Here is a 15,913-nt window from a genome sequence, read left to right as displayed (position 1 = left end):
CTAACTAGCTTCTGAACTAGCTTCTGATTAGCTTCTGAACTAGCTTCTGATTAGCTTCTGATTAGCTTCTGGGCTAGCTTCTGGCTAGCTTCTGGCTAGTTTCTGGCTAGCTTCTTGGAGTTTCTGGCTAGCTTCTTGGAGGATTACAGATTTGAGGTAAATAATACTTTTTTATAAATATAAATTGGTGAGGCGGGTTGCAGGAGAGTGTTTTGAAGATGAGTTGATGGAAAATAAAAATAAAATGTATGTGAAAAAAGTTGTAAATATATATATATGTATACAGGACACGACAAGACGAGGACAAAAGACGTCTGAACTGCTATGTCATCTTGGTTCATATGGAGGGGGAGGGAAAGGTGGGAAGGAGAAGGGAGAGATGGATGTACCCTCGCTCTCTCAGACTCACAGAGCAGACAATGCTGTCGATGGCGGTCTTGTGTTGCCTGGCTGAAATAGTTGTGGAAAGTGTGAGTGGCGCGACGGGCATTTCCAAACCACATGATCAGAGCATCCCTGCCAATGGAAACTAAGAGCAGGCAATGAAACCTCATGTGAGACGTTAAGGGCCGTCGGAGCGGAGTGGTGCTGCTCAGTCACAGTAGAAGAGGCCTACTGATAGAGGACGCGGTGACACTGCAGGGTTCTGCCAACGCTCAACACATGCTTAAAGTATACAGTACTCACTGCCAGCAGACAACAAAGTATGGACGCAGTGGGATTGTATTGTGCAATCGGAGGAGTCCAGTAAATGATTTTGCAAATATTTCAAGTCATTAGAACATGTTGATTCCTGTTGAAGTGAACATTGGAGAACTTCCAACTCAGTACACTTAAGTTCAAAATGCATTTAGGCTACAGACCGTCCCAAGCTATTGCGTAAGGAGTCGACAGGAGTTTTCCAGCAATCGTTAGAATGATAATTACTAAATGTAATAGAGATTAACTTTGGCCTTCATGTGAAGAGATGCATCTGCCTGTAAATTAGACGGCAGTATCAAACATTCCTATGTACTACACAAGACACAACATTTCCCTCTCATATGTACATAGTGTATTTTATACCATCTATTGCATAGGTCCAGTTCTCTGCCGCTCGGTCATCGCTCATCCATGTATTTATATGGACATGTTCTTATCCCATCCCCTTTACATTTGTGTGTATTAGGTAGTTGTGGAATTGTTAGATTACTTGTTAGATATCACTGCACTTACTGTCGGATACTAGAAGCACAAGCATTTCGCTACACTCGCAATAACATCTGCTAACCATGTGTACGTGACCAATAAAATTGGATGATTTGATTCCCAATGCGTTGGTAGGAGAAGAAAAAAATATGCATACTGGATTGTGCCATGTCAGAGGCCGGAAGGGAGGGAGGAGAGGAGGGAGTATGGTACGCACAAAGAAATGATCCTGTTGCAGAGCCGGCTGGGATTAAAATGTTGTTACCTGGAGGTCTAGAGATAGTGGGAACAACCATCAGAGCTGCCTGGAGTGGGTCGCCTCAGGACAATCCTTCCCACCCTCCACGGGGTCTCTAGTCCAGAGGTCGGTCCCGGAGCTCCTAAACGAAAGAACAGAACCCGGCTGTCTCAATGGATAGTTGCAGGGGTCATTTCCTCTAATAAAACCATTTGGTACCATATAATAGAATACACAGATCACATTGGGTGTATTCATTAGTTGGATTCAGTTGCAAAACGTTTTGTGCCGCAACGGAAACCGTTTACTCTTGAAACGGGGCAGGATCTACCTGAATTCGTCCAATATAAACTCTGGTTTGTGTTGCTAAATGTTTTACGTTTGAAGTAAACGGTTTCTGTTGCAAAAAAAAACATTTTTATAAAAAAGTAGAAAAAACATTTAGAGACTGAATCCGACTAATGAGATCACGCCAGGGCTTTATAATGTGACTAATGAGATCACGCCAGGGCTTTATAATGTGACTAATGAGATCACGCCAGGGCTTTATAATGTGACTAATGAGATCACGCCAGGGCTTTATAATGTGACTAATGACAGCGGGGGAGTTCCAGGACAGGACTTGTCTTTATGGTTTTATTAATCTACTACAAAGGTCATCCCTTTGGTTAGGCCAGCCATGTTCTCATAAAATACTAAAGAAGAGCCAGACTAATTCATAGTCCTGATGTAGCCTACCTTCGACCCAGAACACGCCCTTAGTGATGACATATCACAAAACAGTGGAACATTTTCTGATATGATCTATTCTAGCATCTCTTAGGTCAAACACTTTGTCCGGGGCATAAGTCCCCTCTTCTGGACATTGTTGGAACACTTATTTCCACTGAACAAAAAAAAAAATCCATTCATAATTTTATCATGTCAATTTATAATCAGTATCGTGGTAATGGTAATTTCGCTAATTCGTGTTTGCGGCCAGTTAAGACGTTTAACTGATAAATTCATTTGGAAATTTAACTACAATTAAATACGTTTTTCAATTGCAAAACGAAATCGGGGAACGGAGTGGCGCGCGCTCAGTTATTCCCAAACGCAAACCCTTTGTGACGCGGTGAATAAAGAACGTTGTTAAACGTTCCTTCCGTACTGCTGACACTGGTCTACAAACACGCTCCCCAAAAGGTAGGCTTTTCCTAAACTTTCTTATTTTAGTTCGTTTTTTGTATTTTCATTTTCACCTCATGTAGTTTCTGTTCTGCGTGTTCTTGCGGAGTTCCAACAGGTGTCATCGGGGATGGTGACGAGGACAGACGTGTGAAGGGCGTGCTCAAAGGTAACGTTTTGGACGAGTGGTTAACTGCAACAGTAGTGTGCAACTGTAGCCCGCCATTCGGTTGTTCCTACGTGTGGGTATTCCCCATAGCTCGAGCATACCATTGGTTCCAGCATGACACCCCATATTTAACTAATATTGATAGCCATATAGATGTTATCTTGATACATAGTCTAATCAATGGGGAGGGTATGAAGGGCAACAACACAATGCCCTCCGCTCTCGGTTGCCAAGCACTTATGTCCTGCAATGGCGCGTGAAGTAGCTAGTATCAGGTTGACAACCACAAGTCGTACCATTATATATATTAAACAAAATCACTACTTTCTGATCCACCACATCTGTTAATAAGGGACAATTTCATAAATGCCGACAAAAAAATTAGTTCGTTCGTTGGTGAAGTTAATTATGCGAGAAATAGCAGTGGAAACATATTTTGTGCAAATATTGAGAACCATATAGAAATAATCTTGGAGTCACTCGATGATACGATGTGGTCGTCCCACTACGACTCAGGGAAACCATGCAGTTTATTAGGCTACAGGTTAAATACATTCTGAATAACTTCACGGGGTTATTTAACTCAAATCAGTTAAGAACACATTCTTATTTTCAATGAGGGAGCTTGATGCACCTTTCCAATAAATATTGAGGGTCTTATTCTGGTGACATGATGATGATTTTTGTGACAAAACTATCGTTATGGTTTGAAAAATATAATGGAAACACACTGAACTTAAGATTTAAATTCGGTACATAAAATGTAAGTGAAAGATTACTTCCTCATCACGGACTGATTGTTACCCATTGGGAAAATGTGCATATTTTCAACATGCGGATTTTAGAATATTTGCGTCAATTGGATGAAAAACTAGGTAGTCACAAAACTCGCGCATACATTCAAGATTTTATAGAAACCCTGGATTGCGAATGCTATGTTTTGGACATGGAGAGTCTTTGAAGCCACCTATTGGCACTCCACAGAAAAGCAATACTCTACAGGAATTGTACAGTATTTCATCAATGTTTCAAGGACAAAATTACATATAAGTATGTTTGTTGTTGTAGTGGGGACAGTAACATTAGTACTTTCGAAAAATTATACTAAAGAAAATAAAAAAGGTTATTTGTATGTTTAGCTCACATCATATAAATGTAAAAGTATGCATTAAGGTGTCTGTAATAGAATAGACATGGCAACAAAAAAAACATTAGTACATGTATTTCTATAATATATATATTTTTACATCGGTGGGGTAGTGCCAAGATGGAGGGATGGCGGCTTCAAAATAGCACCCCAGCAGTCATCTATGTATAAATCATTACATAACAAACTAACAAATCCATGAGTAGGCCTATTTTTTTTTTAAACAACAGACATCCTCTCACTTTAAAACCAACTCTTGTGGTATGGTAGCTCAAATGTCTGGTATGGTTAGAAAACGGCAGATAACACAGCTCAATCAAAACCGTCTAACCCATAGCAGAGCACTTACGACACGCCCACCACTTTCCTTTCGACACGCCCACCACTTTCCTTTCGACACGCCCACCACTTTCCTTTCGACACACCCACCACTTTCCTTTCGACACACCCACCACTTTCCTTTCGACACGCCCACCACTTTCCTTTCGACACCCCCACCACTTTCCTTTCGACACCACTTTCCCACCACCACTTTCCTTTCGACACGCCCACCACTTTCCTTTCGACACGCCCACCACTTTCCTTTCGACACGCCCACCACTTTCCTTTCGACACGCCCACCACTTTCCTTTCGACACGCCCACCACTTTCCTTTCGACACACCCACCACTTTCCTTTCGACACGCCCACCACTTTCCTTTCGACACGCCCACCACTTTCCTTTCGACACGCCCACCACTTTCCTTTCGACACGCCCACCACTTTCCTTTCGACACGCCCACCACTTTCCTTTCGACACGCCCACTCACCGGTCGCCATATTGAGATGCAGCTACCCTCTGCTCATCTTTATCCAGGTGCATCAAATTATGCTGATTATGCGGATGTAAGAAAAATACCATATAAGGCCACCTTTTATAACTGTATATGCCTATTGGATCGATAGGCTACACAATTATTTGACCACAAATAATTATTCACCAATGTAATCATGTTGCAAGACTCATATTTGAAATATATTAGAAATGTTACAAGACTCCCTTCTACTTGAGTCCTGATGTAGCTAACATCATTAACACAAATGTAGCCTGCCCTGGGCATTAGAGAGAAATATAGTAATTCCAACGTGCATGTTTATGACGCGTACACCACACACACCTTCCTTTGTCTAACAGTTGAAGCAGCCTACTGTCCTCCAGCGTCCTCATGGCTGAAGAGATCAGGAGAATAGCTGCTCTGCTAGATCAGCCTCTGAGTGAGAGAGACCACGAACTCATCACTTACGTCAAGCACAAGTTTGCCACAGACTTCAAAAAAGGTGAGCGAGTGGACTGCTGTACAACGTCACCTTACTTCATCAAAAGCCACTCAAGAGTGAAATGGAATGGAATGAATCACTACTGACTGCTACCACACTTTGCTTGGTGTTTTCCAAGAACACAGTTACTTCCCTGAGAAGGTTGTTACCCGCAGTGACACACAGTATGGCCTCGTACAAAATGGCCAGGCCAGGAAGAACTACTACAGGAGACAGGAGCTGCTCAGTAAAGGCTTTTTCTCCCCTGTCAACAAGTATGAAAAATAATACAAACACCTTGGTATCCATGATGTGTGTTTGTGTATATATATATATATATATATATACACTAAACTTAAAGCATTGCCTTGTCCCTTGGATAGACCATACAAAACAGTGGGAAGGCTTTACTCTGACAACGTTGATCTCTTCTCAACCTGGCTCACATCAGAGGACCAAAAGTCACTGAAGGTGACACATATCTCAATGTGTTTTGTATAGGTGTTTAACATGGCTTGTACTCACTCTGAGTCATTTTATGACAGACACAGTGGGACAAGAAGTTTGGAAAAAATACAGTGATCTCCAGCAAATTCACTCAGGAGAAGACTAAAAAGGTGAGGTGGGGGGGGGACTTACCGTATAATTACGACCAAACATAATTCATTATCATGCAGTAAATCATTATTCCTTATCACATTCATTGATTTTGAATGGTATATATTTCAACTGTCCCCGCACCCCCCCCCAAAAAAATATATATATTTCCCCCAGGAGGAGAACGTCAGAGCCCCTCCAGTGGAGAACCTGAATGGTTTCCTCCAGCTGAAGCAGTACATGAGAGAGATGGTCTCCATCAGACGTGCTCTCCACACTGGGCGCCCCCTCATATATTGCCTCAGAGACCAGGTAAAGCACTGTGGGGAAAACAGAACTCAGGAGAAACCCAGTAAAAACATATTTTTTTTAAATGTTTTAACTTCAAAATCTGTTTTTGTTTAGTAGATAGCCTGATTGTACTTCGGATGTGTGTACTTCACGGCACCGGAACATGTGGGCTTCCCGGCGATGCAGTTTTGATATAATTTCATCCTTCGGGTTTTATTCATACCTCTTGAAATGTACAGGGTGTTGGAGCCGTCTCTCCGTGACAGAGTGTTGGAGCCGTCTCGTTGTGACAGGGTGTTGGAGCCGTCTCGTTGTGACAGGGTGTTGGAGCCGTCTCGTTGTGACAGGGTGTTGGAGCCGTCTCGTTGTGACAGGGTGTTGGAGCCGTCTCGTTGTGACAGGGTGTTGGAGCCGTCTCGTTGTGACAGGGTGTTGGAGCCGTCTCGTTGTGACAGGGTGTTGGAGCCGTCTTGTGACAGGGTGTCAGGGTGTTGGAGCCGTCTCGACAGGGTGTTGGAGCCGTCTCGTTGTGACAGGGCGTTGGAGCCGTGTTGTGACAGGGCCGTCTCGTTGTGACAGGGTGTTGGACAGGGCGTTGGAGTCTCTCCGTGACAGGGTGTTGGAGCCGTCTCTCCGCGACAGGGTGTTGGAGCCGTCTCGTTGTGACAGGGTGTTGGAGCCGTCTCGTTGTGACAGGGTGTTGGAGCCGTCTCTCTGTGACAGGGTGTTGGAGCCGTCTCTCTGTGACAGGGTGTTGGAGCCGTCTCAGGGTGTTGGAGCTGTGACAGGGTGTTGGAGCAGTCTCGTTGTGACAGGGTGTTGGAGCCGTCTCTCAGGGTGTGACAGGGTGTTGGAGCCGTCTCGTTGTGACAGGGTGTTGGAGCCGTCTCTCAGGGTGTGACAGGGTGTTGGAGCCGTCTCTCTGTGACAGGGTGTTGGAGCCGTCTCGTTGTGACAGGGTGTTGGAGCCGTCTCGTTGTGACAGGGTGTTGGAGCCGTCTCGTTGTGACAGGGTGTTGGAGCCGTCTCTCTGTGACAGGGTGTTGGAGCCGTCTCGTTGTGACAGGGTGTTGGAGCCGTCTCGTTGTGACAGGGTGTTGGAGCCGTCTCGTTGTGACAGGGTGTTGGAGCCGTCTCGTTGTGACAGGGTGTTGGAGCCGTCTCTCCAGGGTGTTGGAGCGACAGGGTGTTGGAGCCGTCTCGTTGTGACAGGGTGTTGGAGCAGTCTCGTTGTGACAGGGTGTTGGAGCCGTCTCGTGTGGAGCCGTGACAGGGTGTTGGAGCCGTCTCGTTGTGACAGGGTGTTGGAGCCGTCTCGTTGTGACAGGGTGTTGGAGCAGGGTGTTGGAGCCGTCTCTCCGCGACAGGGTGTTGGAGCCGTCTCGTTGTGACAGGGTGTTGGAGCCGTCTCGTTGTGACAGGGTGTTGGAGCCAGGGTCTCTCCGCGACAGGGTGTGTTGGAGGGTGTTGGAGCCGTCTCGTAGTGACAGGGTGTTGGAGCAGTCTCTCCGTGACAGGGTGTTGGAGCCGTCTCTCCGTGACAGGGCGTTGGAGCCGTCTCTCCGTGACAGGGCGTTGGAGCCGTCTCGCCGTGACAGGGCGTTGGAGCCGTCTCTCCGCGACAGGGCGTTGGAGCCGTCTCTCCGCGACAGGGCGTTGGAGCCGTCTCTCCGCGACAGGGCGTTGGAGCCGTCTCGTTGTGACAGGGTGTTGGAGCCGTCTCTCCGCGACAGGGTGTTGGAGCCGTCTCTCCGCGACAGGGCGTTGGAGCCGTCTCGTTGTGACAGGGTGTTGGAGCCGTCTCGTTGTGACAGGGTGTTGGAGCCGTCTCTCCGCGACAGGGTGTTGGAGCCGTCTCGTTGTGACAGGGTGTTGGAGCCGTCTCGTTGTGACAGGGTGTTGGAGCCGTCTCGTTGTGACAGGGTGTTGGAGCAGTCTCTCCGTCTCGACAGGGTGTTGGAGCCGTCTCGTTGTGACAGGGTGTTGGAGCCGTCTCGTTGTGACAGGGTGTTGGAGCCGTCTCGTTGTGACAGGGTGTTGGAGCCGTCTCGTTGTGACAGGGTGTTGGAGCCGTCTCGTTGTGACAGGGTGTTGGAGCCGTCTCGTTGTGACAGGGTGTTGGAGCCGTCTCTCTGTGACAGGGTGTTGGAGCCGTCTCGTTGTGACAGGGTGTTGGAGCCGTCTCGTTATGACAGGGTGTTGGAGCCGTCTCGTTGTGACAGGGTGTTGGAGCCGTCTCGCTGTGACAGGGTGTTGGAGCCGTCTCGTTGTGACAGGGTGTTGGAGCAGTCTCTCCGTGACAGGGTGTTGGAGCCGTCTCTCCGTGACAGGGTGTTGGAGCCGTCTCTCCGCGACAGGGTGTTGGAGCCGTCTCGTTGTGACAGGGTGTTGGAGCCGTCTCTCCGCGACAGGGTGTTGGAGCCGTCTCTCCGCGACAGGGTGTTGGAGCCGTCTCGTTGTGACAGGGTGTTGGAGCCGTCTCGTTGTGACAGGGTGTTGGAGCCGTCTCGTTGTGACAGGGTGTTGGAGCCGTCTCTCCGCGACAGGGTGTTGGAGCCGTCTCTCCGCGACAGGGTGTTGGAGCCGTCTCGTTGTGACAGGGTGTTGGAGCCGTCTCGTTGTGACAGGGTGTTGGAGCCGTCTCGTTGTGACAGGGTGTTGGAGCCGTCTCGTTGTGACAGGGTGTTGGAGCCGTCTCGCTGTGACAGGGTGTTGGAGCCGTCTCGTTGTGACAGGGTGTTGGAGCCGTCTCGTTGTGACAGGGTGTTGGAGCCGTCTCGTTGTGACAGGGTGTTGGAGCCGTCTCGTTGTGACAGGGTGTTGGAGCCGTCTCGTTGTGACAGGGTGTTGGAGCCGTCTCTTGTGACAGGGTGTTGGAGCCGTCTCTCCGTGACAGGGTGTTGGAGCCGTCTCTCCGTGACAGGGTGTTGGAGCCGTCTCGTTGTGACACGGTGTTGGAGCCGTCTCGTTGTGACAGGGTGTTGGAGCCGTCTCTCTGCGACAGGGTGTTGGAGCCGTCTCTCCGTGACAGGGTGTTGGAGCCGTCTCGTTGTGACACGGTGTTGGAGCCGTCTCGTTGTGACAGGGTGTTGGAGCCGTCTCGTTGTGACAGGGTGTTGGAGCCGTCTCTCCGCGACAGGGTGTTGGAGCCGTCTCGCTGTGACAGGGTGTTGGAGCCGTCTCGTTGTGACAGGGTGTTGGAGCCGTCTCGTTGTGACAGGGTGTTGGAGCCGTCTCGTTGTGACAGGGTGTTGGAGCCGTCTCGTTGTGACAGGGTGTTGGAGCCGTCTCGTTGTGACAGGGTGTTGGAGCCGTCTCGTTGTGACAGGGTGTTGGAGCCGTCTCGTTGTGACAGGGTGTTGGAGCCGTCTCGTTGTGACAGGGTGTTGGAGCAGTCTCTCCGCGACAGGGTGTTGGAGCCGTCTCGCTGTGACAGGGTGTTGGAGCCGTCTCGCTGTGACAGGGTGTTGGAGCCGGTTCGCTGTAACATGAAGAATTCATGTTGTCTCTATTTTCTCATTGTAAAGGATAAACCGTTATTGCTAATGAAGAAACCTGTGCCTCCCAAAACACCATGTGACCGAGCCATATCAGGTTGGTCACCTAAAGCACAATGCAGAATGAATTACAGTGCTCTACTACGGAGACATTCTACTATGCTGACCACATGCTCACCCTCCGATCCTTCTGTCTCCTCGGCTGATAAAGAGACTGTACCACCACTGTCCATGTACCAACAGGCACTGGACCCAGAGGAAGAGGAGAACCTACAGTACGTTGTGTACGGTCTATTTATGTGACTCGGAAATCAAGTTATAAATCACACCCAATACTACTACAAAACATTGATACAACTACAGCAATCTATCATACTCCCACACGATGCAAGATTACTTACTGATAAGAAAGTTGTCTGCCACTTGCTATAGGCCTTTTGTATTTCCTGCTCTCTTCCTAGGAGGATACAGTACAGGAAGCAGAAGCTGTTCTCAGAGAAACTCCAGTGGATTTACATGGTCCTGTGTGGCATCTCTCACATGCGAAACAGAGATCTGAAGACACTGGTGAGCCTGAGCTAGTGCAGTCATGCGTCATATTGCAGAGTCTACCGGACTACCTCAGGGATGTGTTGGAAGGGATTTAATAGTAACAGAAGCTTCCAGGTTCCTCTCAACAGCAGCTATGTGAACATCATCATGAAGGACACAGAGAAGACCAACGTCCTGCTGAAGCAGTCGCACAGCTACAACCCTCCGTTGAATTACACCAGGCAGCTGGTGTCCCTGGCCCCAGAGGACTGTCACAGCGTGAGCCGTGACGTGTGGGACACCTTCATCAGTCACCAGGACAACACAGGTGACAATATGACCTGGTCGATTGGAACAATCTATTGAGTGTCACCTGAATTGCAATATTCAATTATCAAAACAAACAATGATGCTACTGTCTCACCCCACAATGCTACTGTCTCACCCTACGATGCCACTGTCTCACCCTACGATGTCACTGTCTCACCCTACGATGTCACTGTCTCACCCTACGATGCCACTGTCTCACCCTACGATGCCACTGTCTCACCCCACGATGCCACTGTCTCACCCCACAATGCCACTGTCTCACCCCACAATGCCACTGTCTCACCCCACGATGCCACTGTCTCACCCCACGATGCCACTGTCTCACCCCACGATGCCACTGTCTCACCCCACGATGCCACTGTCTCACCCCACGATGCCACTGTCTCACCCCACGATGCCACTGTCTCACCCCACGATGCCACTGTCTCACCCCACGATGCCACTGTCTCACCCCACGATGCCACTGTCTCACCCCACGATGCCACTGTCTCACCCCACGATGCCACTGTCTCACCCCACGATGCCACTGTCTCACCCCACAATGCCACTGTCTCACCCCACAATGCCACTGTCTCACCCCACAATGCCACTGTCTCACCCCACAATGCCACTGTCTCACCCCACAATGCCACTGTCTCACCCCACAATGCCACTGTCTCACCCCACAATGCCACTGTCTCACCCCACAATGCCACTGTCTCACCCCACAATGCCACTGTCTCACCCCACGATGTCACTGTCTCACCCCACGATGCCACTGTCTCACCCCACGATGCCACTGTCTCATCCCACGATGCCACTGTCTCATCCCACGATGCCACTGTCTCATCCCACGATGCCACTGTCTCATCCCACGATGCCACTGTCTCATCCCACGATGCCACTGTCTCATCCCACGATGCCACTGTCTCATCCCACGATGCCACTGTCTCATCCCACGATGCCACTGTCTCATCCCACGATGCCACTGTCTCATCCCACGATGCCACTGTCTCATCCCACGATGCCACTGTCTCATCCCACGATGCCACTGTCTCATCCCACGATGTCACTGTCTCATCCCACGATGTCACTGTCTCACCCCACGATGCCACTGTCTCATCCCACGATGCCACTGTCTCATCCCACGATGCCACTGTCTCATCCCACGATGCCACTGTCTCATCCCACGCCACTGTCTCACCCCACAATGCCACTGTCTCACCCCACAATGCCACTGTCTCACCCCACAATGCCACTGTCTCACCCCACGATACGACTGTCTCTCCTGTGAATCTCAGAGCCCTCGAAGTTAACCACCACCCGAACCACAGGGTAAGAAAATGAACAATAAAACCACATTCCAGTCCTGTTCTCCCATACCGTAATACGTTGGTTTGTCTATAATCATAGATATAAAGCTCTGCAGTCGGGGCCCAGGCGCAAGGTGCCAGACGGAGATGGATACATGCCTCCATGGCTGCTACTGCTGCTGGATGAGAACAGTCAGTCCACACTATCACACACACAGAGTAGAGATCACACACTCAAACAGACCTGAGTATATATATACACACAGGACTGAGAGTAGAGATCACACACTCAAATAGACCCGAGTATATATATATACACACACAGGACTGAGAGTAGAGATCACACACTCAAACAGACCTGAGTATATATACACACACAGGACTGAGAGTAGAGATCACACACTCAAACAGACCTGAGTATATATATACACACAGGACTGAGAGTAGAGATCACACACTCAAATAGACCCAAGTATATATATACACACACAGGACTGAGAGTAGAGATCACACAGTCAAACAGACCTGAGTATATATACACACACAGGACTGAGAGTAGAGATCACACACTCAAATAGACCCAAGTATAAACACACAGGACTATAGAGATCATCAAATAGACCCAAGTATATACACACACACACAGGACTGAGTAGAGATCACACACTCCAACAGACCCAAGTATAAATATATATACACAGGACTAGAGTAGAGATCACACACAGACTGAGTATAGATCACACACAACAGACCCAAGTATAAATAACAGACCTGATATATACACACACACAGGACTGAGAGTAGAGATCACACACTCAAACAGACCTGAGTATAAATATATATATACACACACAGGACTGAGTAGAGATCACACACTCCAACAGACCCAAGTATAAATATATACACACAGGACTGAGAGTAGACACACACACACACAACAGACACATACACACACACACACACACAGGACTGAGTAGAGATCACACACTCCAACAGACCCAAGTATAAATATATATATATACACACACACACAGGACTGAGTAGAGATCACACACTCCAACAGACCCAAGTATAAATATATATATATACACACACACACAGGACTGAGTAGAGATCACACACTCCAACAGACCCAAGTATAAACACACACACACACACACACACACACACACACACACACACACACACACACACACACACACACACACACACACAGGACTGAGTAGAGATCACACACTCCAACAGACCTGAGTATATATATACACACACACACAGGACTGAGTAGAGATCACACACTCCAACAGACCCAAGTATAAATATATATATATACACACACACACACACACACACACACACACACACACACACACACACACACACACACACACACACACACACACACACACACACACACACAGGACTGAGTAGAGATCACACACTCAAACAGACTCAAGTATATACACACACAGGACTGAGTAGAGATCACACACTCAAACAGACCTGAGTACACACACACACACACACACACACACACACACACACACACACACATCATGTCCTATGTTGTTCCCACTTGGACACATTGTGACTAACACTTCATTGTGTGATTATTTTCCTATAGTAAAAGGCTAAGGAAATACAGAAAGCCAACACTGAAAGCACAGCGTCACTGGTGTCACTGTTGGTTGTGGGCTCTTTGAATCCCTGAAGGATTGTGGGATTGTATACCTCACCAACTCTATTCCACCCATGGCCAGGCTGTGTTCATGTGTTGCCATTAAACACATCACTTCAGCACAAATCCTTTGAAATACCAAAATGATATGTTGTTCTAGGAATGGCAATCAATTCTACACTAGATAAATACATTCACTGTTGTGTATACAGTGTGTGTACAGTATGTTGTGTATACAGTGTGTGTACAGTATGTTGTGTATACAGTATGTTGTGTATACAGTGTTGTGTGTACAGTATGTTGTGTGTACAGTATGTTGTGTGTACAGTATGTTGTGTGTACAGTATGTTGTGTGTACAGTATGTTGTGTTGTGTGTACAGTATGTTGTGTGTACAGTATGTTGTGTATACAGTGTGTTGTGTGTACAGTATGTTGTGTGTACAGTATGTTGTGTGTACAGTATGTTGTGTGTACAGTATCTCATTTTTGCTTCTATACTCACCTCGTTTTGCCTTTTTCCGACAGCGTCCCTAGAGAAGAAAACAGTAAAGTGAGTTTAAAACACAAACTAAATGTATTGATGTCCTATACGTAAAAATGTATATTTTATTTCCATAATTGTGATGTAGAGCTAAAACGAGTGTTTTCCATTCCCTCACCGAGGCCTGGTGTAGACCAGTCAGGCATGCTGGAGAGAGCCAAGGAGCATTACCGGGATGTGAAGAAGGTTCTGAACATCCCAATGGAGTCAGTAGTGTTTCAAAAGAGAAAGTGAGTAGGACACTGTCAATCTACAGCACCTGTCGCAGTCAGACCGTGTTTTTGTAGAGGATCGTTTGTTCTGGATGATCAACCTGTAATTTAAGCAATAAGGCACGGCGGGGTGTGGTATATGGCCAATATACCACAGCTAAGGGCTGTTCTTATGAACAACGCAACGCGGCTCCATGGACACAGCTCTTAGCCGTGGTATATTGGCCATATCACAACCCCCCCGAGGTGCCTTATTGCCATTATAAACTGATTATCAACGTAATTAGAGCAGTAAAAAAAATGTTTCGACATACCCGTGGTATACGGTCTGATATATCACGGCTGTCAGCCAATCAGCATTCAGGGCTCAAACCACCCAGTTTATAATATACTAGTATATGCCATTTATCAGACACTTTTACCGTAAGCAATTTACAGTCATGCATACATTTTACATATGGGTATCCCGAGCGGGAATCGAACCCGCGCTCGATCGACTGAGCCACACAGGAACACGCCTGTTGAAGTAAATCATTAGAGGCAGGAAGTACAAACACCATCAATCTGAAATTACAAAAAAAGTTGGATTTTGGCCAAAATGCACTTGCAAACCCCCCCCATGACCAAAAATTGTTACTAAAATTGTCCTCAGGAACCGAGAGGAGAGGATGAGAACACTTTTCAATGCTCTAATGGCCTCAAAGTCCGACGCTGGTCTATCCTCACTCCTTACCTCTCTGAAGAGTGGGCTGAAGGAGCCCAAATCCACCACTGGTCTCTGGTAAAGGCCCCTTCTCACCTCTCTCAGATAAACATCATGTGGTGTAACTCAATACTTTCAAGTGGCTTGAAACGCTTTCCTTCATCCTCAGTTCGTGTTAGAAAGTTGGAACAGACTCAGAAATGTGAAATAATAAAATGTTAATCATATGAACAGGTTTGCGACACTGCAGAGTGATGCCACAGAATTGTCTGGAGACAGAGACTCCCAATACAACCTCATACTGCAAAAGATCTCAGAGTTTCAAAGCTTCTCCAACAAAAAGCTCCCCTACTCCAAGGTATAGAACAGTGTAGAACAGACCTTTGTCACAGAGAATAGGCAGCCGTTTCGGATCTATGCATGGCACTTCTATCTGCAGCATTCTGAAAGTTTCACCTGTCCTAGAAGACACAGAAACACACTCATTATGTACTCTTTAGGGAACACTGGCAAAACGATCTGAAACTAAAAAAACAAGCGGCTCTTACTGGACAAGATGAACCCTGTTTCAGTACTGTTTTCTTCTGTTCGATGCCTAATGAACATGACCCGGTCTCTCTCTCTCTGAAGGAGAAGTTCTGTCTCCTGGTCCTCTCCATGTCACCCAATCAGCTGCTTCGACCGGCCATGCAGGAAGCACTGCTCTTCCTCACGGAGAACGTGCTGCTGTTGTTGCCGCGGCAACTCAAACAGTGGTACCAGTACCTGAAGCTCCCCTTCCCCACCACGGCAACCGCCTCCTGAAAAAGAAAAGGGATCCGCCTACTTGCACTGGTGCTCTCTCTGTTCTTCACTACCTGTCTACAATGTGGGCCTGGGACTTACAGGCCTGGGTCTGAAATGGCTCCTTATCCTCAACATTTCAGACAGCCCTGGGTTCTTGGTGGGATAGCCAGTGTTGGGGGCTCAGGTCAAGACGATCTGTTAACTGGTTGAGACATTAAAACGTGTTAAAAAAAGATTAGAGAAAAACTAAAC

At 47.5% G+C, this 15,913-nt stretch overlaps 1 protein-coding gene and 1 long non-coding RNA gene across 4 annotated transcripts in view; one reads left to right on the top strand and one right to left on the bottom strand.

The window, feature by feature from the left end:
- The window catches only part of LOC127912905 (uncharacterized), a 22,111-nt gene extending 15,556 nt beyond the window's left edge, over positions 1–6,555 (bottom strand). For both annotated transcript variants that reach the window (XR_008083982.1, XR_008083983.1), the window contains exons 1-2: positions 6,317–6,555; positions 1,454–1,568 (exon numbers count right to left, since the gene is read on the bottom strand). This is a non-coding gene — a long non-coding RNA (uncharacterized LOC127912905). The remainder of the gene's footprint in view (positions 1–1,453; positions 1,569–6,316) is intronic.
- On the top strand, positions 2,521–15,913 carry LOC118360540 (uncharacterized). Of its 2 annotated transcripts, XM_052483942.1 has the most exons (18): positions 2,521–2,611; positions 2,703–2,762; positions 5,084–5,226; positions 5,345–5,480; positions 5,589–5,676; positions 5,751–5,822; positions 5,980–6,114; positions 9,621–9,687; positions 9,802–9,865; positions 10,052–10,157; positions 10,257–10,449; positions 11,732–11,765; positions 11,844–11,935; positions 13,945–13,969; positions 14,083–14,190; positions 14,825–14,953; positions 15,110–15,233; positions 15,506–15,913. In XM_052483942.1, exons 3-18 carry the CDS (start codon positions 5,115–5,117, stop codon positions 15,677–15,679), a joined length of 1,659 nt encoding a protein of 552 aa, XP_052339902.1. In that variant the 5' UTR covers positions 2,521–2,611; positions 2,703–2,762; positions 5,084–5,114; the 3' UTR covers positions 15,680–15,913. The 2 variants fall into 2 exon arrangements, with proteins under 2 accessions (XP_052339902.1, XP_052339904.1); XM_052483944.1 differs by lacking the exon at positions 15,110–15,233.

This window comes from Oncorhynchus keta, chromosome 28 (assembly GCF_023373465.1).
Source record: "Oncorhynchus keta strain PuntledgeMale-10-30-2019 chromosome 28, Oket_V2, whole genome shotgun sequence".
In the NCBI taxonomy this organism is placed as follows: Eukaryota; Metazoa; Chordata; class Actinopteri; order Salmoniformes; family Salmonidae; genus Oncorhynchus; species Oncorhynchus keta.
This window is presented reverse-complemented; position numbering and strand designations above follow the sequence as displayed.